The 23892-nt window shown below is 33.5% G+C and overlaps 1 protein-coding gene across 3 annotated transcripts; it reads right to left on the bottom strand.

Moving 5' to 3' along the window:
- Positions 1–438: 438 nt before the first annotated feature.
- On the bottom strand, positions 439–22953 carry LOC129769187 (protein trachealess). Of its 3 annotated transcripts, none has more exons than XM_055771292.1 (5): positions 22714–22953; positions 6959–8011; positions 1595–1701; positions 1059–1525; positions 439–985 (listed from the first exon to the last, which is right to left on the bottom strand). In XM_055771292.1, exons 2-5 carry the CDS (start codon positions 8005–8007, stop codon positions 821–823), a joined length of 1788 nt encoding a protein of 595 aa, XP_055627267.1. In that variant the 5' UTR covers positions 8008–8011; positions 22714–22953; the 3' UTR covers positions 439–820. The 3 variants fall into 3 exon arrangements, with proteins under 3 accessions (XP_055627267.1, XP_055627277.1, XP_055627260.1); XM_055771302.1 differs by having other exon boundaries at positions 439–988; positions 1595–1692; XM_055771285.1 differs by having other exon boundaries at positions 439–988; positions 22714–22935.
- Positions 22954–23892: the final 939 nt, after the last annotated feature.

Raw genomic sequence — 23892 nt, 5'->3', positions numbered from 1 at the left:
ATGGCCAACTAAACAATTGACGGAAAAATGAAGTTCGCTCATTTTATAAGTTTAATTATTTTTGCCTTCGATAACAATACCTTTTTTATAGTGTTGATTATCATAAGAAAAATAACACTCCTGATCGTTGGATCTCTTTTGACATTTCAATTGGATCTTTTTTGACAGCCGTTTTGATTCAGTCCGCACTACCTAGATTCTAAGTCCCTCAAATGATCAGTGATTCCGGATTCTAAATGTTTCAAGCCTTAGGTAGGGACTCGGAACAAAGAGTTTTAGGAGGTCGCACATCAGGAATATCTGGATAGGAAGACGTGGACAACTGATTATCCTTTTAGGTAAGTAAAATTTGGTTAGGCTTTTCCGTTTCAAGCTAGTGGTTAGGCAGTTCAGCTTTCGGATGACACAGAATAAGTCAAGGAATTCAATTTTGGCTAATATCCAATAATACTAAAACGTAATACTTTCCTTTATTTTCATTTTTTTTCTGTTACTGATTTAATAATTTACAAATATCATGCGTTAGAAATATTTCTATGCTAACACTGGTTGGTTACCTAGTACAGTACGATTGCGAATAACAATGTCAAGGTTTTGACGGTTTTTTGTTTTTTTTCTGTTTCACTGGCTTAATTGTGACTTGATAGAGAGTTGATACTCCGTTCATAAACACTGTCAACATTTGGACGAGAAATTGGTTCTCACCGCGGGGGCAGATTGCAGAAGCAGCAATAAATACATCGACGCTTTTAAGCTACACAGAAGGACAGGGGGAAGAATTGCCGCAAGGAGGGAGAGGCTACGCTCACAACAATAGCTTCTAGTGATTTTCCTGTAGAATTTTCTTCGACGAGGTTTTGTTCAGTACCCGGATCACGCTGGCCCGATTGGAGATATTTTTCTTCCCGCTGGAAGCCTTCTTCTCGATCACGTGGTTCTCGTTGACGGACATATTCATCATGGGACTGCCCGCTTTCATTCGCTGCTGCTGGGTGAGGAAGAATAGGAACATGTGTCATTTAGCAAGTATTACCAGACACCGGGGATATAAAACTCACCTTGCTATTGCTGCATCCCTTCTCCCGATCCAGGTGCTTATCCTTGAAATCCAGCGCATCCTTTTTGTCGAACATTCCGAGACCCATCGTCGTCCGGTGGGGCGATTTGTCCAGCAGGTCCTTGTGGTCCACGTGGGAATCGATGTATGCCGCTCCCTCCGAGTGTCCGTCGGATATTTCCTTCGCATTCAGCTCGTATTCCATGGCGGCGGCCGCTCGCTTCGACGGAACCGTACTCTTCGGGACGCTGTGATAATCGCCCAGGTTAACGTTTGGCATCTGCGAGATGTCCATAATGAGGTTTTCCTTCTCGGGTCGGGTGATGATGTAATTCACACAGATCACCGTCTGATCGTTCATGTTCTTCGTCTGGCAGACCATCGTGCAGCACGTTTGGATCCAGAAGTAGCCGGTGGATTTGTTCAGAATGCGGTAGAAGGGGGTCAGTACTTGACCTTTCTGGATCACTAAGATGGATGGGAAAGAATTGTCAAGAAATTTTGATTAACATGCTCAAATACGGATAGGAAACTCACGTTCGCTGTGACTCTTTTTCAACTTGTGGGCATCTTGTCCGTGACAAAGTGTGTATACACTTTTCCCGTTTAGCTCATCCGCTGTGTAGTCAAGGAAGCTGGAGATTCTGCAATATGCCAAGGGTATGTTCTTAATACAACAACATCACATTTTTGTCGTTTTCAATTATTTTATTTAATTAATTCAATTTTTAATTTAATTAAGAATTAGGTAACTAGTTGACCCGACGAAATTCGTCCCGCCCAAAATTGAACTCGTCATTATAATATGATTTTTTTTTTCAAACAAAATTCTTGTTCAAGATTCTTCAATCACTTTCAAATAACATGTTTCTTCGTTACATGGAATACTTGTTTGATACAGAAAATATAATTAAATTAAAACAGCTCATTCCTTCCTCGAGTTTTGCGCTTATCAACACATAAGGCGATTCATTTTTATTGATATAGTAAGAAGATATAGGAGTGCGCTTTTTCACCATTTCCACTTTCGAACAAAGGTCAATTGTAGATCGTATGGGTATTCAATTTTTCGAATTTCCCCATTTGTCTTCACACTTTTCCGAAAATTTTCAATTGTCATGTTTGGTTGGAATAGGTGCTGGATTAGGAGTGACAAGCCATCATCGAAACATTTTTTATACTCTAAAATGCTTACATTCCAATTTCCAAATTTTAATATTTTTTATAAACATTCGATTCCTTAACTTTATTAGTTTTAAATTTTTAAACCATACAGTTCACTACACTAAATTTTGTTTCTTGGTTTCCTAATTTTTATATTTTTGAATTCAATGGAAATTTTTAAACTTGCAAATTTTTCAACATTTATTTTTTTTATGAATTTTCGCATTTGTTCCTAATTGGCATTGTTTATTTATTCACTTTTTAAAATTTTTGTATTTTGCAACTCCAAATGAAATCGTCCTAAAAATGCAACGTTTAAAAACACGTGTTTTTGATTCGAATGAAAGTTTGCATTCAGTTTGGGTTTGACGAAATATGAGTTTTCCACAGCAATTGGGAAGTTTTTTACTCAAGCGTAACCTTTAAATAGGGCGTATCGATTTTAGTAATAGAAATCTTTGACAATTTATATCTCAAAAACTATGATTCTTACAGAAATAGTCTTAGAAAAAGTTATAGAGTATTGATGTTTTAATTTTTTTTTTCGAATTGTTCATTCAGTTTTGTTTATAATTGTTATTTCTGGAATTTTTCAATTTTGAATTCTTTTTGCTGATTTTAGGATTTTTCAATTTTTTTTAAGTTTGTATATTTAATTCGTATCAATTTTCATATTTTTTTTTTCTATTTCAATTTCATTTTTCAATTTCTGAATTTCTTTAATTGTTTTAAAATTCAAACCTTTCTTTCTTTTATTAGATTTTTACATTTTTCTACTATTTTTACATTGAGGGATTTGAATGGTTTGAATGGCTTTTGTTGTTTAGGATCTTCGTATTTGGAATTTTTCGTATTGTCAAATTTCTAAATTTCTTTAATTTTGCATTGTTCTTCAATTGTTTATGATTTTATTTTTGCATTGAACTTTTTCCTATTTTTTTCATTTTGACCATACAATACCATACAGTTCACCACGCTAGATTGTTTCTTGGTTTCCTAATCTTTATATTTTGCAATTCAATGAATTTTTTTAAAATTTCCAATTTTTTCAACGTTAAATTTCTCATAAATTTTCGTATTTTGGCATTGTTTAATTTTTTAAATTTTCAACATGATCAAAATTTGCTATATTTATTTAGTGTTTTAGATTTTTTCTAATGTTTGTATTTCATAATGTTTAACAATCTTTAAATTACGGAAAATTTAATTTTTTTAAATACTAATTTACTACTTATTGATTTTTGTTTCTTTTCGAAATTGTTATATTCTTGAATTGATTTTTACAATGTGTAAATACCGAATTGTCTGTATTATAACATTTTTCAATCTTTTATATTTACCTATGTAATTTTTTTCCAAATTGTCCTCATTCAATTTTTGTTATTATTCGATTCGAATTGATTCTAATTAATTTTAATTTTTTTTTTGTATTTTTTCAAAATTTCTTTTATTGTTTCAAATTGTTTTAATTTATTTTCATCAATTTTTGATTTTTACATTTTTCTACTATTTTTGCTCTTATACCTTTTTTTACTCTTGGATTTTTGAAATAACATTTTTGTTTTTGACTTTTCAATTTTTTTTTTGTATTGAATTTTTGTTGTTGTTTAGAAACTTCGTATTTTTGAATTGTTCGTACCATCGAATTTCTAAATTTCTCTAAATTTTCATTGTTCACCAATTGTTCATGATTTTATTTTTAAACTCTCTAACTTTTTCCAATTTTTTCATTTCGACACCACATTTTTGTTGTTGATTTTTTTTAAATTTTGTTTTTAAAATCAAATAAATTTACTAATTTCCATTTTTTTTTTTTCATTTTAAAAAAAAATTAGTTTTTGTATTCTTTCATTAAAATATTTGTATTTTCGCGATGATTTGAAAAAAAAATGTAATTGTTCTCAAATTCTAAAATAATGTTTTTTCTTCCCTCTTTTTAAATTTCCAAAACAATACTTGTTTTTGATTTTCGTTTTTTGGCATTGTTTTAATTTTTGTATTTCCGGATTTATCAGTTTCCAATATTTTTGATTTCTTTATTTTTTTTTTATTTTCAAAATGATCAGATTTTTCAATATTTATTTTGGATTTTAAAATTTTTTAAATGTTTGTATTTCTCAATTTTTGAATTGTTCCACGGTTTCGAAATCATAGATTTTTGATTTTTTTTTTATAGGAATTGAATAAGTTTGAATAAGAAGATTTCTAATTATCAACTTTTTAAAATTTCAATTTATCACATTTTGGTATATTTTAATTTTTGTATTTACCAATTTCATTTTTTTTAATTATCCTCATTCAGTTTTGTTATTTTTGAATTTTTTTAGTTTTGAATTCATTGGTGCTAATTTCTGGCTTTCTCAATTTTTATAAAATATTTTCGTTTTTAATTTGTAAAAGTTTTTATACTTGATTCAAATTAATTCATTTTTTGTATTTGTAAATTTCTTAATTTCTTTTCTGTTTTCAAAATTCATTCTTGAATTTTTTTATTTGATTTTTACATTTTGTCTACTATTTTTACTCTTATATTTTTTTACTCATAACGTTTTTGTTTTGTTTTCATTAATTTTCGATTTTTTAAAAATATTTTTATATTTCTGTATTGCTTAATTTCTTATTTTTAATTCTCAATCCTTCATTTTTATTTATTTTTAAGTTTGATCAAAACTCTAGTTTTTGGATTATTAGTTTTTTGAAATTATGTTTTTGTTATTTTATATTTTTTCATGCTTTCCTGCTTATAATTTTTGCATTTGGTTTTTTTTCTTTTCCTAATTTATAATTGTTTTAAAATTCAACATTTTTTAAATTTTTAATTTGTTTTCAAATCTTTTAATAAAATAATCGTTTTTGATTTATATATTTTTGTTCAAAATTGTTTGTTTCTCTAACTACCTTATTTTCAACTGTACTCCTATTTTCAATCTTGGTATTGGTCTTTTTTAGTATCCCTCAATTTTTCAACTTTGATTTGTTTTTGAATTCTTAAATTTTAAAAATTCTAAATTTTTTTTTGGAATTTTTTTTTTCTATTTTCTATTTCTTTTTTCTATCTAAGAATTTTCCAATTCTTACATTTTTGAATCATAATTTTGTTTTTGATTTTCAAATTGTTTTTTTATTTATTCATTTGAATTATTTGATTTTCAGAATCCCCCTTTTTATTAAGTTTTGGTATTTAAATTTTTTTTCTAAAGTTATTATTTCTCGTTCTCATGTTCTAAAATTTTTGGATTTTCTGTCTTATTTTGTTTTTTAATTTTTTTTATTTTAATTTTTTATTATGGAATTTTCATTTTTTTCTATTTCTTATTTTTTTTATTGTTCTCATATTCTAAAATTTCTTGGTTCGTATTTGGGCTTTATTAAATGTTAATTTTTTTTATTGTCTTTTTTTCTTCATTTCCTTTCAATTGGTCCTCATTTTTAAAATTTTCTTATTTTACAATTCTCGAATTCTTAAACTTTTTGATTTTAAAAATAACACAATATTTCTGTTTTCGATATTTTAAGTCGTGTATTTTTGAATTGAATTAGTTCTAGAATCTTCTAATTTTCGACACATACAGTTTTTAATTTTTTTAACATCTTTTTGTGTATTTTCATATTTCTTAATTTTAGATTTTTTATAACTGTTCTTCATTTGTAAAGCTTTTCGAAATACGTTTTATTGGGCTTTTTATTTATTTTTTTGTTAAATTGTTTTTATTGTTTATAATCTTCGTATTTTGGAATTTTTCGATTTGTCAAATTTCTAAATTTCTCAAATTTTTCATTGTTCTACAATTGCTCATGATTTTTATTTGAATTTTCATATTTTTATAGCTTTATATTGGTTCAATTGTTTATGATTTTTTTGTGTGTATTCGCAATTTTACTTTTTACAACTTTAAAATAACATGCTTGTTTTATTTTATTTTCAATATTTAAAAATATCCAATGATTTCATTTTTTTTTATTTCAAGGAAAAATATAATATTTAAACGTTAAAGTGAAAGTAAGGCAATAAATAGAGTGAAGTAAAAATCTGGATTTTTGATGATTTTAATTGAAGGCTCATCAGGAATTGTTTAAAATGATATTGCAACGAAATTAAGAAGGGTAGAAGTTGGTTTTTAAAGAATTAATTGGTCAGAAAGCTTTAATTTGGTTAACAGAAACAATCAAGTTTATTATGTATTATGGGGATAACATTCACGCTATTTTCCATTTTCCTTCAGTTTTCCGAAAAGTTTCAATTGTAATGTTTGGTTGAAATATGTTCTTCTATAGGAGGGAGGTGTGTCAAACCATCATAGAAATATTTCTTACACTCTAAAATTCTTACGTTTAAATTTTGGTTGCTCTAATAATTCTTATGCAAAGTTAAAACAAAATATATTTGTTTGTTTGTATGGAACCCCCATCCCTTTCAAAGGAGGGAGGTATGCCTATCACAGAAACATTTCTCGTACCCAAAAACCCTCGCATGCCAAAATTGGCTCCATTTGCTTCATTAGTTCTCGAGTTATGCAGAAATTCTCGTTTCATTTGTACGCGATACCCTCTTAGAAAGGGGGGAAGTGTCTCGAACTATCATAAGAACCTTCCCCGGCCCCAAAAAACCCATACATACAAATATTCGCACCGATCGGTTCAGTAATTTCCAAGTTCATAAGGATCAAACAGACAAACAGAAATCTATTCTTGTATATATATAGAAAGGGAAGTCATCTCAGTTCGCAACAGACCTACCTGTTTTCGCAGTGGATAATCGTCAGATCTAGGCTGGTCCGGAACACAAACATATCGGACTCGAGCTTGATCTCGTGCAGTGACGGCGGAGGCAGGGCAATTCCGATGCCAACCATTCCGATCACGGAATGTTTGTCGTTGTGTTCGTCGGTTGAGTTGTTGCGTTTGCGCTGGTGGCACAACAGCAGGATCACCCGGTAGCCGGACGACTTGAAGTGGCAGCCGCGCTTCGTCAGGGTGGACTTCATTCGCACGCAGAAAGCCCGGTCGTCACCCTCGTAGGCTTCACCCGGCATTGGTTTGGTATCTTTGGCGATTTTGAGTACCGACTTCTCCGGAGCCTCGTCCGGGTACGAGCTGTAGTTGGAGTATTCGGAGTTCTTCTTAATGCCCAGCTGTTGCTCGACTTCTGCGTGATCGTGCTTGTGGATGTAATCGAAGATGCTACTACCGGTCATCTCCACCTGGGACAATCCCAAGTAGATTGAAACCGTCTCCGAGATGTAAAGGAATCGACCGTCCACACTGGTGGAAATGGCAAATCCGTCCAGTGATTGGAGGATATGCGTTCCCAGATGTGTCTCAAACATCTCGTTGAAATACTGCGGATTGGTGTAGTTCTGAAAGCCGATCGGTTCTTTGGACCACGAGGGGACTCCACTTTCGCTGAAGTCTTTCAACTTGAGGTAACTTATTGTCAGCCGGATGATGGATGCCTTGTCGAGTTGGCTGGTGATGGCCGCTGGTAGGGGAAGCATTTTGGCCAACTCGTAGAACTCGTAGTTCTCCTTGCCTCGGCGCGATCGAGCGGCATCGCGGGATTTCTCCTTGCGCAGCTCAATCAAGCCGGGCTCGACCGTTGCCAGGTTGTTCTGGACGGCCGAATTGTGCGACTGGATCGAAGAGTACGTGATGGGACAGAAGTCCTGCCCGGACACGATCCAGGAGTGGGGGAACCCCGAGTTGCCCATACTCAGCGCGTTGGACATGATTTGCGACGAACGGTGGAAGTTGCTGTACTCGACTTGCAGGGAGGAGAAAGGGAACATAATGCTGAAAAGAAGGATAAGAGTGTTTAAGGTTGGATCGTGTTATATAGTATGAATACACAATGATACATTCAGCGAAAGTGCCTATTATGCCTAAATTACTTTCGCATTCCATATTTTAGATACTGACTTTACATTCAAAGTTGTGAAGACAGACTCAAATTTCAAATTCCGATTGATTCGAAAATCCAAATACAATTATATTATACAATTAATTATAACAATTTTCGTACATTACATAACGGATTAACAAAATTCAATTCAATTATTCCACTTGAAAATTTTAAATTTCCAGTTTTGACTTTTGACTGTTTAGTTTTAAAATTTGTTCTTCTTTTTCAAGTTTCTCTATTCGTTTCTATTTTTTAGTTCTCCACATTTTATTTCATGATTTTTCCGAGTGTTTAAATGCTTATATTTTTACATATTATTTTAATTTGTTTTCTTTTGAAACCTTTTTATAGTTTTTGAGTTAAATTTATGAATTTTTGAGTTTTTCATTTTTCAAATTTAGAATTTTTGTACTTCGATATTTTCGTGTCTTTGCATTTATTTATTCCTAAATTAATAATGTTACTTGAAAAAAATCATTACCTTTTTTAATTTAGCTTTTCAGTTCATTGACATTTTCATTTTTATTTTATTTTTTTAATTTCATGCATTTACTAATTTTCGCATAAGTCTTTATTTGTATTTTGATAATTTAAAAAACAATTGTATTTCTCTATTGTTCAATTTCTTAATTTTCAACTTTTTAATTCTTAAGTACGAGTATTTGAATTTTGAAATTAACTTAAAATTGTATTGGGTTGTCCAAATAGTAATTGGTGATTTTTCATTACAGATCAAATACAATTGTTCACATATAGAATGATCGCATAAAGAAATTCTAAAATACAGAAATTTGAAAATTGTAAAAAATTAAGTTGAAAAAGCTGAAAATTGAGAAGAAACTCCAATAGAAATTGAAATAAATAAAAAAAATTAAAATCTAAAAATGAAAAATACGAAAAGTTTTAATCTTTTAACTTTTCGGAATAAAAACTGTAGAATTTGGGAATAAAATCATAAAATAATTAAAAGTTGTAAAATTTTAGAATTTTTAACAATTTTAAAACTGAGTAACAGAATTAACAGAACAGTAACAGAATAAATGAAAATCAAAAACCAAAAAAAATACATATTAGAAAACACTAAATATTGAAGAGGAGATCTTTTTAAAATTACAAGATGCCAGAGCAGTAAAACTAAAAAATGAGAAAAACAAAAAACAAAATTTTCAAATACCAATATTAATATTAATACAAAAATTTAAAAAATATATACAGGTAAACTTCGATATAACGTACATTTCACTTTCAAAATTGTACGTTGTATCGAATTGTACGTTATATCGAAGCATAATAAAGTACCCACAAACGTAGTCTATAATACATTATTGTGTTGCTGTTTTAGTAAAGTTAACGAATAACTTCAATCAGAAGACGAAGCCAGCCTCTCTCATGATGTTTCCCTTCGTAGTGTTGATTAAATCTTGATTCATTTAGAATCCGGAATCACAAAATCAGCTGTATTTCGGGATTGATTGAAGGTACACAACTTGTTTTAGCATCACAATACATATAATTCATTGTTCTATCAGGAAAAAAAATATTGATTTTTTTTCCTTTACACTTTGGAAATGTGTACGTTATATCGAGGGTACGTTATAACGAGGGTACGTTATATCGAAGTTTCCCTGTATAATGAAATAAAAATACTAAAAGTTAGTAAAATAATAATTAAAAAATTATGAAATTTATTCGAAAATATAGAAAAAATTAAATAAAAAGAACTAAAAAAAATCAAATTCAAAAATTGTGAAAAAATAAATTGAATTTTTTTTTTATCTGTATTACATTGACTTTCATCTCATTTGGCTGGTTCGTCACTTTTACTTCCATTTTTGGAAGAATGTCGGGAGTGAGAATTGAACTCGTGACCTTTAGCGTGAGAGGCATGGATGTTACCACTACGCCAGATCGCCTCCCTAAATTGAAAAATTTAAAAATTAAAAACAGAACGAAAATAAAAAATAAAAAAAAAACTATAATATTATGCACAAATCTAATTTGAAATATCAATTTAAGATTTAAAATTTGAATTTAAGAATGAAAGAACACCAAAAAAATTGAAATATAAAAAAACATATAAATTAAAAAAAAACAAATCTAAAATTAAAAAAAAAAATCTGAAGCATACACTTTATATAAAAATGTAAGAATTTGAAATTCATACACTTAAAAAACTCATTTAAAACCTAAAAAACCCTAAAAAATCTAATAAAAAATTTCCCCTTCGTCTTTGAAGATTAATTGTTCAATAAATAATGATCGAATCACAAATCGGAAGGCAACCCAATATAGCTGAACGGAACCTTTATTCGATACAATTAGATTCAGGAATGTGGAACTCATATGTCAGTTCTAATATTGCAAATTGAACCATGAACCTTTTAAAAAATTAATTCTTATTTTCTCTAGTTTACCCAACCTTGTGCTCAAGCTCTTAATTTAAATTTGTGCTATTTTAAGTTTTCGGTTTTTGGATTTTGAATGGTGAGTTCTGAATTTATTTTTTTTTTTCAGTTTCTTTTTCTTTTTTTGTTTCCATTTGTTTGAAATTCGTACATGTTAACTATTCGATTTTTAATATTCCTAATTCTTATATTTTCACCTCATATTTCCATTTCATTTTTTGAAGCTTTGAATTGCATTAAATTCTTGCTTTTTTATTTTTTTAAATGGTTGCATTTGGAGTACAGGTAATCTTCGATATAACGTACATTTCACTTTCAAAATTGTACGTTGTATCGAATTGTACGTTATATCGAAGCATAATAAAGTACTCACAAACGTAGTCTATAATACATTATTGTGTTGCTGTTTTAGTAAAGTTAATGATTAACTTCAATCAGAAGACGAAGCCAGCCTTTCTCATGATGTTTCCATTCGTACTGTTCATTAAAGCTTTATTCATTTAGAATCCGGAATCACAAAACCAGCTGTATTTCGGGATTTATTGAAAGTACAAAACTTGTTTTAGCATCACAATACAGGTAATTCATTGTTCTATCAGAAAAAAAATATTGAAAAAAATTTTCCTTTACACTTTGGAAATGTGTACGTTATATCGAGTGACGTTATATCGAGGGTACGTTATAACGAGGGTACGTTATATCGAAGTTTCCCTGTATTTTTTTTTTGTTTTTTCTTCATTTACATTTCTTAAATTTCTGAATTTTTGCATTTTTATTGAAAATTAAAAAAAAAAATCCGACAAGCCACGAGCTTCACAAGATAAGAATGTTTAAGTTTTTCGCCTTTTTGTTTAAAAAATTTACAGTTCTTACATTTTTGCATAATTTTTTTTGTTTTTTTTAAGTTTTGGTGTTTTTTCAATTGGAACTTCTTTAATATACCATTTTTTACAATTTAGAAGCTTCACATTAAGGCATTTTTTTTAAATTTTCGAATCTTTGTTGTTTTATTTCTAATTTTTTTACTGTCCTAAAATTCTTCAATTTCTAAAATTTACACTTTTTGTTGGAATGTTTCAGTTCTTTAATTTTTGAATTAAAGTTCAATCTTTCAAGATTTTCGATTTTAAAATTTCCACGTAACATTTTTTTAAATTTTTCATATTTCTGAATTGAATAATCTTTTTTCATTTTTAGCTTCTTTACATTTTGACATAAGTGCATCCGTGGCCGAGTGGTTAGCGTCTCACATGATCATGCCGGGTGTTCGGGTTCGATTCCCGTTCTGGCTGGGGGATTTTTCGTCAGAGAAATTTTTTTCGACTTACACTGTGGTCACGTGTAATCTAGAGCTTGCCCCTCGGAATACATTCAAGGCGTGTTATTTGGCTTAAGAAATCTCGACTAAGTATTAATAAATGACGCTAGTTAATGCATATGTTGAGACGGCAAAAGTTCCACAGGGAACGTTAACGCCATTCAAGAAGAAGAAGACATTTTGACATTTGTTTTTAAATTTTGGTATTTATTAAGTTTTTCGTTTTCTTGAAATTTTTTTTCTTAGTTTTTCAACTCAAAATTTTGTTCATTTTGAAGTTTTTCAGTTTATGTATTTTGAAATTTTCGTTTCATGAATGTTTATTTTTTCACTATTTTTAACTTTCACAAATACTTCATCGAAATTTAATTAAATATTTGAACTTTAAAAATTTTTCAATAGGCTGCTCGTTCTTGCACGGTTAGATTTCTTAATTTTTGTATTTTTGAATTGAATAAAATTCATAAATTTTCTTTTTATCAAATTGAAAATTGAAATATTTGCAATATTCAAAACATTTGTTTCTAACTTTGTCGCTTTGTACTTTTTAGATTTTTATAATTTTTCTGATTCTTGTATTTTTTTACTAGACATATTTTGTTCTGATTCTAAAATTTTTGTATTTTTGCATTCTCGTTTTACTCAATTACAATTTTTTTAAAATTTTCAATTTTTTCGGTGTTCTTTCATTCCTAAATTCTAAATTTTTCTCATTCTCATTCTCATTTTTCTCAATCACACATTTTTTAAATTGTTCTCAGGTTTTAAAACTTTTTTAAACTTTTTTTTTAGGTTTTAAATAATTTTTGTAAGTGTGTTAATTTCATATTCTTACATTTTTATACAAATGCTATGTTTTTGTTACTTTTTCAATTTTTTCGGTGTTATTTAATTCTCAAATTCTAATTTTAAATTGATTTTTTAAATTAGATTTGTGCATAATATTTTTGTTTTATTTTTTAATTTTTAATTTTTTCAATTTATTTTTTTTACAATTTTCGAATTTAATTTTTTTTTATTTTGGCAGACTTATCTCACTTCTTAACTAGGCGAACCTAGCCAGAATTTTCACCTGCCCCCGGGCTTCTGAATGCCAAAGGGGGACTAGGCTCTGCGGAATGCACGTATCTGCATGCTCGTGCTGTTTCAGTCCTGACCGAGAAATTGTCGGACAATCGCGCAGGTGCTAAGGATGACCGACTTTTGGATGCCGGCCAATTCCTTCTCCATGTTCAACACCTCGAGCGCTTCCAGAAGTGTCTTCGGGACAATTCCAGTTCCAGAGAGAACGACTGGAACAATTCTTGGGACCTCCCTTAGCCCCCACAGTTCCTTGAGCTCCACGGCCAATGGTCGGTACTTGCAGATTTTGCGACCGTGGGTCTCCTCCAGATTCTGGTTCAGTGGAATAGCGACATCGATGATGGTGACTTTGCGGTCGCTCTTGTCGTAAACCATTATATCTGGGCGGTTGTGGTGGATCGAGAGGTCGGTCAGAACAGTGCGATCCCAGTACAGCTTGAAACGGTCATTTTCCAGGACAGGTGCAGGCAGGTACCGGTAGTTTGGTACGTTGTCTTCCAGTAGAGCACATTGGAGCGCCAGTTGTCGATGAACAATACGGGCCACGTTGTTGTGGCGCTCGGTGTAGGCTGCGTTGGCCAAAACGGGACAGCCTCCCATAATGTGCTCTATGTTTTCACCTGGTTGATGGCACATCCGGCAAATGTCATCAACGTCTTGATGCCAGACGTACCGCCTGCAGTTTCTCGTCGGCATTATCCTGTCCAGGATGGCTATCATGTCGGCTTCTACTACTGAAGAGAGTTCACCACGCGTTAGCCACAGATTAGATGCGGCCTTGTCGACGTGTGGCCGGTCCAGTTGATGGGGGTGGGCACCATGCACTGCCTTCTGCTTCCAAGCTGCAATCTTCTCCTCCACTGTCTGCAGATTGCAGTTGAGTTGGTACTCCGCTTGCGCCAAGTGCAGAGCGCTGTATCCTCTGTCGGCGGCGCAGACAGCCCGGTATAGCGCGTTTTGGTTGGCGCGTTCTGCGAAGTACTCGCGCAGTTGTCGTACCTGGGCAACACACAGTGCAGATATGTCGACTATTCCAAGTCCCCCTTCTTTGCGTGGCAGTGAAACTCTCTCCAGTGCCGATTGAGGATGGTGCATTCCGGCCTCTTTGAATGCTTTCCTCATCCTCCTCTCAAGGTCCTCTAGGTTAGTTTTGCTCCATTTGACTACACCAAAACTGAAGGTCAGTAGGGGAACCGCGAATGTGTTGATCGCGCGTACCTTGTTCCCCGCGTTGAGGAAAGTCCTCAGGACACAGTTCACTCGACTCAAGAACTTGTCTCGCAGCTCCGTCTTGATGTCGGAGTGGCGAATCCCGGTGAGCTGTCGGAATCCAAGATATTTATAGGATTCGCCACGAACCATGTCTCTTATGAACTCGCCGTCATAGACCTCGTAACCTCCGGATTCCGGATTTTTTAATTCTTTGATTATTTAATCTCTTTTTTTATTTTTCTATATTTTCGAATAAATTTTATGATTTTTTTATCATTATTTTATTAACTTTTAGCATTTTTTTCATTATTTTTTAAAATTTTTGTATTAATTTAGGTATTTTCAATTTTTTTGTTTGCTTTTCTCATTTGTGCTCTTGCATCTTGTAATTTTAAAAAGATTTCATCTTCAATATTTAGTGTTTTCTAATATAAATTTTTTTGGTTTTTGATTTTCATTTATTCTGTTATTGTTACTGTTCCGTTAATTATGACACTCAATTTTAAAATTGTTATAAAATTCTAAAAATTATTCTATGATTATGATTTATTCCCAAATTCTACAATTTTTTATTCCTTAATTCTTTAACTTTTGGTTTTTTTTTTTTCATTTTTCGATTTTTTTTAATTATTCTAATTTCTATCGGAGTTTCTTTTCAATTTTTGACTTTTTCAACTTAATTTTTTACAATTTTCAAATTTCTGTAATTTTGAACTTCTCAATTCTTCAACTATCCTTAAATTTTTTAATATTCTTAAGTATTGAATTCTTTAACACGTTCCCGCCGGCGCATACCTGCGGTGACCCGCACCACACTGCCTCCTCGTTATCGTGTTATTATGTAGCATGTAACAACAAACGAATGCCACTGGCGAAATGCTTTCTGCAAGATCATAATTGAATGAACGAAAGTGAATTATTCAGAAAAAAAGTTCAAACGGCAAACACTGCCTGGAATAGGCTCCGCGGCCGCTAGATGGTGAGGATTGTTTTTTTTCAATTCCTGCATTTTTGCGTAGAAATCTAATTTATAGTGTTTATATTCTTAAATTGAATATATATTTTTTAGTTTCTTGAAAGACCTTTGCAATTTAATTTTTTCTATTTTGACATTTTTTTTGGTCTTGGTATTCCCTTTTTTTTTGCTATTTTCGAATTCTCAAATCTCATTAAATTTTCATTGTTCATAATTTTTTGAATTTTTGAATTGAATAATTTCTCAATTTCGAAAGATTGTACTTCGGAATTTCTCAATGTCACAATTTTTCAATTTTTTAAAAGTTATTAAATTTTTATATAGTCTTTTGATTCTTTAACTTTTTAATGTTGAAATTTTTAAATTATTACATTTTCACACAGTTCACTTTTTAATTTCTTTACTTTGCATTTTTAAATTGAATGAAATCCTTAATTTTTTTCAGCGTTGTTTTTTACGAAGTTTGTATGCTTTAATTTTGTCAAAGTTTTGGTTTTTTAGTTCTATAATTTATTTATTTTTTAATTAATTTCTATTCAGTTTCCACATAAAATATAGTTTTCTTTATTTATATTTTTGATTTGTGTTTTTATTTTACAATTTCAGGGGTTTTCAAATTTAGTACTCCGTGTTTATCATATTTTTTGTCCTATTTGTTTCAAATTGTCCAATATTTATAAATTTTTTGATTTTTTTTTTAGTTTTTTCGTTTTAGAAATTTTGGATTTTCTAATTCTTCAAATTTCTGTATTACCGTAATTCTATAACTTATTGATTTTTCAAATTTTTTTAATATTTTCAAATACATTATTTCATCATTTATTTTCATTTAAATTTTTTTTCTATTCAGAATTTTTAATTTTTTCAAATGTTTGTTTTAACTTTTTGCGGTTGAATTAATTTCCCTTGAAAGAGACCCTCTTATCTTTCCACGCAAATCATATTTTATTTATACCGAGTACCGTTAAATATTATTCATAGAATACATTCATGAAAAAGTTCACTAGACATTAAAATTATTTAAAAAAATAACGAACACTATTACATCGTTCCATGAAGTATTTAGTATGATTCCTTGCTGTGGTGGCTGAGAGCAGACAAACGGCCGCAAAGGGTTAATTTTGTTATTTTATGTTTTTCGCATTTGTCTTTTTTTTGTTTTATTGCTCTTACATCTTGTAGTTTAGTTTTAAGAAGATCTAAGATTTAAGAAATTTAGTGTTTTTGGAAGACTTATCTCGCGTTTTGCTTAGACGAACCTAGAAAGAATATTAACCTGCCTCGGGCTTCTAAATTCCAAAGAAAAAGAAATATTTTTTTTTGTTTTTGATTTTTATTTTTTCAAAATTTTTATGTGTTCTTCAATTTCAACTTTTTGTATTAAATACTAAAATTTTGTATCAAAAAAAATTAAATTCCCAAATTCTACAGTTTTATTCCTCAATTTTTTAGCTTTTCGTTCTTTCAATCCTTACATTTTCAGCCATTCAATGCCAAACCAATACAGTGGTTCTCGGAGTTTCGTGGAAAGTGGTAATTTTGTTCTTTATTGCAAAAATTAGACCCGCATTTTTATTTTTATTTTTTTTTATTAGGGTGACCATTTCCATTTTAAGTCCAAAAAATCAACTTTTTCCCCTTTTTTCCAAGAATGACTTTTTTCAAAAATTCATACCTTTTGCACTACTACACCGATTTTGTAACAAGGGTTCCCCCTGGTTATTTCGAAACATCGGTTAACTTTGAAAAATCATAACTCAAAAACGAAAAAAAGCATCTCTGATATCGAGATATATTATGCAAAAATCCTCATCTTTGAAAAAAATATAGCGCCCTTGGTCCCAAGACCATGAAAAACGACTACAATCAATAATTACAAAAAAATACATTTTTTGCAAATTCATTATTTTTCAATAAAAGACTAGTTTATTGGCTTCAATTTCATATGTCGATCATCTGAAACGGTTCGATAGTTCAAAAGTTATGAATCGAAAAAGTGGAAAAAAATGATTCTTCGGCTCACTCTAAAATGGGAATGGGCACCCTAATAATTTTTTTTTAAATACGGGTCTAATGTTTTGCGATAAGGAACTAAATTACCACTTTTGACGAAAATCTGAGAACCACGGTTTGGTATGGGATGGCTGTATATATAATATTTGCGCACCAAAATGTCAAAAGATGTTCTCTTCTGAGACCAGTTTTAGAAAACTGATAACGCGCTCTGTTTATTAAATATTCCAAATAAAGCCACGGTAATCACATTTTCACTCCTAAGCTAGTTTCATTACAGGTGAACCTGATTACGAGCGAACCCCCGCCCTAAATTGTTGTTATCAATCAATTCCTCCATTGACTGCTTGATTCCAATAATGACAATAATGGGAGTAAGATTTACCAGAAATCCATGCTCGAATGTTTGATGATGATAAATGATTTTTTTTTTCCGAAAGTCGATAATATCCTGCACTATGGCAGACTGGAGATAAATACGCTCGAACGCTGAATGAACAGAGAGTGCCCCAGACATGAATGAATCTGTTTCAAATGGCGTTACGCGCGGAACCGGGGAGTTATTTCTCATAAAGTTGTTCCGTACGACATAATGAATTCGATACATCGTGATAAACGTTATTGTTATCTGATAACGTTTTTTTCTTCATTAATTGAATTAGATTGTGGGTTTACTCATTGGGGACAATATGTTCTACTAATGTTGGATATTTGTTCACAAACAACTATCTTGACTCAGGAAATTAAAATAGAATTTATTGGCTTACTTACTGAATTTATTTTCGAAAAATGTTTTTGATACTTTTGAAAAACTCGTCCCAAAATATTACTTGCATCATTTTTATGCAAAATTTTAGAATAATCTAATTTATCAGATCGTTCATAAAATTATTTTGTCAGTTGTTTCTGAGTTAGAAACTGCTGACAGAACGAAATGACAAGGGATTGGCTGTTAAAAACCTCCAAAAGAAATGTAACCAACGAAGTAAAGTTCATTACACATTCCAAGTTTTTCCAAAGGGTTCTTCTGTGGCTAACAATTAGCGAAAACAAAAGATCCAGTACTGTGAAATGAACAAGGAATAATTAAACATGAAACAACACTTTAAAATACTCTAGTTTAACACGTTCGTCGCCCAAAACGACTTTTCCGAGTTTCTTGCGGAGTCCAACTTGCGGATGAATAATTAAATGAAGATCAGACTTAGTTTGTAGACAACCTTTACATGATCTAGCAATATTTTATTGAATTTGAAGATGAATTGACAACAACAACACATGCCAAAGTCATATTATATGGGTTTCGCAAAAAGCTGCAGTACAAACAATCCGCACTATAAATTGATCAAAAGTATAGTATATATAAACTGACCAGACGTCCCGCGTTACGCTGGACAGTCTCACATTTCAACAAAATGTCCCGCGTAAGATTGCGTCCCGCGAAACGTCACGCATTTGGCAAAAGAAGCGAAAATGCCCCGCGATATCCAATATATTTCAATATTACGATTTGATCATGTTGATTGTCTTAAATGGATAGAACCTCAAAAAATACTTTTATTTGGCAGACTGTTCAAGAGCGCTTCTAATGCATCCAAAGATTAATACGTTGAGCTGGTTTCATCGCACCAACTGTGGACGTTTTGTTTAGAGAGTGTCAACTGGAAACGACAGCAACACAATTGGAAAATGGTTTTTATAAAAGTCTCCTATTGATCCGCAGGGACCAACGTGAGTCAGACGAAAAGTTCATCTTTGGCCCCCTAGCTCGGGCAGGGCTTATCGTGTTAAATAAGCCGGAAGAACTAGTGTATACTGGACAGGAAGAGGCAGGATTGTTTGATGAAGTATCGTAAATGAAGCACTGGGCGGTCTTACGGAAGTTGGCCGAAATCTCAACCATGGCCGATGAAAAAATGAATGTCGGCGTGTTCTTTTACCTTTTCGTGGGTTTGGTGGTCAGCTGTCTCTTTATTTTGGCCTTCGCCCAAATGTTTTCTATCGGGCGACAATATTTATCTCCAGCCGATCCATCCTCCAGTGATCTCTTGGTATAATATGCTGATCCCAGGTTCGGCATGAAGACCACATCACCTTCGTAACTTCCGGCAAGCACTTCGTATTGTATATCTCCCCGTTCACCATGTGACTCGAAAGAAGTTCGACATGGACATTCCCATCTGTCAGAGAAAGACCTTCTTCGAGAACTTGATGTGGATGATATATTCGACGTTTTCGCTTTCCTGGGGAACGTAAAGTACCCAGTCCCCTGCCATTCGCTGAATTCTAGTATCAATTACGTCTCGTCTTTCCTTATGAGCACGAAGAGAAGTTTTTCACTTCTTTCGCCGGAAAGAAGTTTTCACCAGCACCGCAAGCTACTCCTTCTGGGTGATTGCCTGCTGCTCAGATACGGCCGGTCTCGTCTGACGCTTCCACATAAAAATGTCAATTTTGGCCAGATTCTCCTCCACCGTTTGGCCAGTTGCTTCGATCTCTCGGCTTAAGGAACGGCAGGGAGAGGATGTTGTAAATACCAGATCGGCCATATCTGGCGGACACAAAGTGCCTCAGGATGTTCAACTCCTTCGCTGTGGGGTGGAGCTGCCAGTATGAAAAAATCATCAAGTTGCTTGACAGTGCAAGGCAGCGAATCAACAGCTTTTAATCATTTTTGTTGTAGGCTTAATAAACGTAAGATTGAAGGAACATTTGTGGCAATAAATTATCTTTTGTAGTTTTTTTTAATCGCCATCCGAAATTAGTCCATTTTTTTAATGCATACGTTAGCACTAAAATCGATGAAAAATGGATTGGAATTTTCGAGCTTTCCATTCGGTAATTTGAAAAAAAATAATAGAAGTTGAATCGTGCTTGCCAGGCTTAAATGCTCTGGCTGAGCGAGTGATTTTTAGGCGTAATCAAAATCTAAACCACCGAAAAATCACAACTGAGTTCCGATACTTAGAAAGAAATAATACAGATCAGGTTTAATTGCAAGGACACATGTTAGGAATTTCACGAAAAAATGAGACTCGCTGAACTATGATTTATGTTCACATAACGTATATACAGGGTTTTCCAACTTTAAATTTCGAAAGTAAATTGAAATAAAACACACTTAGAATTCGAATTTCGATGAAACTTTTATTTCAAATTAAAGTTTGGTTTATGCCATTATGTGTGAAATACAACATCATTCAAATGTCCACCTAGGTCTTCCTCGCACACCTTGATCCGGAACAGGTAATTTTCGATGACTTTTCGGCACATATGGGGCGGTATCTCGGTCATAACTTCACGAACGTTGTCTTTCAAATGTTCAAGAGTTTGCGGAGAGTTGGCATAGACATGGTCTTTCGCATAACCCCACAAAAAAATTTTTTAACGGGTTCAAATCGCATGATCTGGACGGCCAATTGGCATCACCAAAACGCGAAATTATGTGCCTCAAATTTCGTTCGCAATATGGCCATGTTCGGTCGTGTTGTGTGGCACGTGGCGCCGTCCTGCTGAAACCACATGTCATCCGTATCCATATCTTCAATTTGTGGCAAAGAAAAATCGGTTAACATGCGGCCATAGCGCTCACCATTCACAGTTACCGTCTCGCCGTCCTCATTTTCAAAGAAATACGGCCCGATGACTCCACCAGACCATAATGCCCACCAAACAGTGACTTTTGGCGGATGCAATGGCCTCTCAACAATCACGTGTGGATTTTCTGAGCCCCATATACGGAAATTTTGAGTGTTCACATAGCCACCAAGCTCGAAATGTGCCTCATCACCGAAGAAAATTTGATGCGAAAATTCAGCATTTTGCTGCTGTTGTTCGTTCATCCAATCGACGTATGCCCGACGCATTCCATGATCAACACGCTCTAAATTTTGTACCAGTTGGACTTTATATGGATGTAGGTGCAAGTCCAAATGCAAAATTCGCCACAATGATGTGTTTGACAAGCCCAATTGCTGAACACACCGTGGAATCGAAACATTCGGGTCATCCTCCACACTGGCAGCAACAGCAGCAATATTTTCGGCCGAACGCACATTACGATGATGCACAGGTTTCACAATATCCGCTACGGATCCAGTTTGTTCGAATTTACGCACTACATTAGCGATTGTGTGCTCTGTAGGCCGTCCATGACGACCAAAATCCGTCCGTAATGCTCGAAAAACATTTGCCGGTTTTTCATCATTTTTATAATATAATTTAACAAAATTAACACGTTGTGCGATGCTAAAACGATCCATATTGTAAAATGGCAGACATTCAACTAACGATATGACGCTTTGGTTGACAGCTATGTCAAACGGTTGTCAGCGCAGGGCTGTATACTTTCGGAAGCCCGAAATGGAAAACCCTGTACATAACGTTTGGTTTTTTGTGTCCCGCGTTAGACCTCTGACCATCTGGTCACTTTAAGTATAAACATTATAATGATATGGTTATAATTTTATTAATTTTCTACATGTCCTATAGTTACTCTAAGGTGCCTATTCTATCAAATTCCTTTTAAAGATCCTATTCAATTTGAACGAGGAAAGTGTCACCCATATCTGGGTGACGGGGCAACGAAAGTGTTAAACAGCTCTGTAGAATGACTTTCAGATGCAGCCAAATTGATCAGCCGTACTTTCAATAGATTTGAAACATTCAAAAATCTTCACTTGGATACAATGTTCGGAAAGAAGCATTAAATTCAACACATGAGAAAATATGTTTATCAATCGTTCATCTTTTATTCTAAAAAGATGTAAAAATCTTTTCCAGTGAAAATTCCCTCACTTGCCACCCCTGCCAAGAATCGGTCCCTCCCTCTACTTGAGCAACGCGACGGCAGCGGCGGTGATATACTGGGAGGTGTTAATGGACAGTAAATCCCAATGTTCGAAATGCCAACATCGCTTTTTGATGTACTTTCTCCGTGACGTTGGACAAATTGATTTTCCCCTTTCGGGATATGACCGCGCAATCGGTCTACGGACTTGTAAGAAGCAGTATTCCACTTGTAATGTGTAATTTTTTTTCGAAAGCGTGGATATGTGTTCTAGATTTGGCATTAAATCCTTACAAAATTGACGGGTAGCTGAAAGTCAGCTTTTTGAGGGCATTCTGTCTCCTGCAATACGTACACGTTGGTGATTTCAGGACTTGTAATATACCCTGTACGTTATATAACAGAATTTTACTTAATTTTACGTAAAAGTTAATAAATCACCCCCACGTATCAACTTCAAGCTTTTGAAGTTATGATTTTTGGTGCAGACAATCAGATGTTATCGCGAGCAATGATGTTGCGCTGTGCAAAAGATAGTTTTTCAAATCTTCCAACTATTAGCAACCGTATCATCACCCGGAACTCCCGTTCTCACGACAATCACTATTGAAACAATTGACAAGTCACCCCCTCTGCGAAAAACCTCCCAAAACCGCACAACACATCACGAGCGAAAAAAAAACGGGAACCGCGTTTTTCGATGTTTGCATTTCGAACAGAAAACGCTAATCAGGTTCGTCGCGGCCGAATCGAAGTGAAATTCTTGGTACGAAAAAACAACAGTCATCTACACTTACGATTTCAGTTCCAGTTCCGGATCGGGCGGGCTTCCTCTGTCGACGACACTGGGCACTGGGTTAACTACTGGTTCTGATCCTGGTCCTGGTGGAAACACTCTCTCGAAACACCGACTCACACGGAACGAAGGACTTGGTGTCGTTTGTTCAATTGCACATTTTCCCGAATTTGAAACGCGTTCAACGTTGCGGCGAGCGAACGAACGAATGAGTCCAATGGGAGGGATGAACGGTTCGTCTTCACTTCACCAACCAACCAACCAACCAACCAACCATTCACGGGTGGATTGTGTTCACGCGCGGGTGAATGGTGAACGCGCGCGCGTTTGGGAGTCATGATGATGATAGCGCGCGGTTCACACAATGGTGGCCCTCTCTCGCACTCTCGCACTCCGATGGTGCTGCGGGAGAGCGTGTTTTCTTGTTTTGATTGGTCGCGAGGATGCACTTGTCATTTGATCGTATGGTTGGTTGGATGGGAGCGAGTGGGATAGCACGAGTGAGGCCGCATGTTCCTATTGGAATATCGCTCTCTCGTTGGATCCATTGGCCGGCTGTTTGTACGAGATGGATATGTACTCTCTGTATGAATGGAAAGAAGGTATGCCGAAATGGGTGAACGAGATGAATTGCGGGGAATAAATTCCTGTAGAAGAACGTTTATGCATTGCAAACGAAGTAATTTGGTTCATGCGTGGCATTACTTCTTGGCAAGTGGTTTTTAAAACACATTGCATCACATGGAGTTTGATAAATCAATAAAAATATTGTGAGTAGTACTGCCATTGGAATTAATGAAACACATTGTAAAAAACCGCTTTCACCCTTCAATTTAGTTTTGGTTCTCATTCTGACGAGTGTCTCAAAAAGTAAACATACAATTAAAAGAGTGTATACTGAATGTTCTCCGGCGTTGAGATTGATAATAGATTGTAACATATAAGGATCTTCTTTCGTAGCATCAAATTTAACCAGTAAGAAGCTGTCCACACACCACGTGGACAAAAAACACGATCTTAGACTACCCACCCTCTTCATGGACTTTTTCTATATCTCTCACACGGTTGTGCACGTGAATCTTCGTGTACCGTCGATGGGGGTGAGAATGGGTCAAAAACGGAGAGCTACTATTACACTGGAGACAAAGTTTAGTAAATGCAGTTACCAAATCTTTAGTAG

The sequence above is a fragment of the Toxorhynchites rutilus genome, chromosome 1, assembly GCF_029784135.1.
Source record: "Toxorhynchites rutilus septentrionalis strain SRP chromosome 1, ASM2978413v1, whole genome shotgun sequence".
Lineage (NCBI taxonomy): Eukaryota > Metazoa > Arthropoda > Insecta > Diptera > Culicidae > Toxorhynchites > Toxorhynchites rutilus.
Note: the sequence above shows the minus strand (reverse complement) of the source record. Positions and strands in the feature narration are given on the sequence as shown.

Coding starts and splice junctions, on each gene's coding strand:
- LOC129769187 (XM_055771285.1), bottom strand. CDS start 8,007: ATGTTCCCTTTCTCCTCCCTGCAAGTCGAGTACAGCAACTTCCACCGT. Junction 1,702..6,958: donor ATTATCCACTGCGAAAACAG/GTAGGTCTGTTG, acceptor GGCATATTGCAG/AATCTCCAGCTTCCTTGACT. Junction 989..1,058: donor AGGGATGCAGCAATAGCAAG/GTGAGTTTTATA, acceptor TTCCTCACCCAG/CAGCAGCGAATGAAAGCGGG.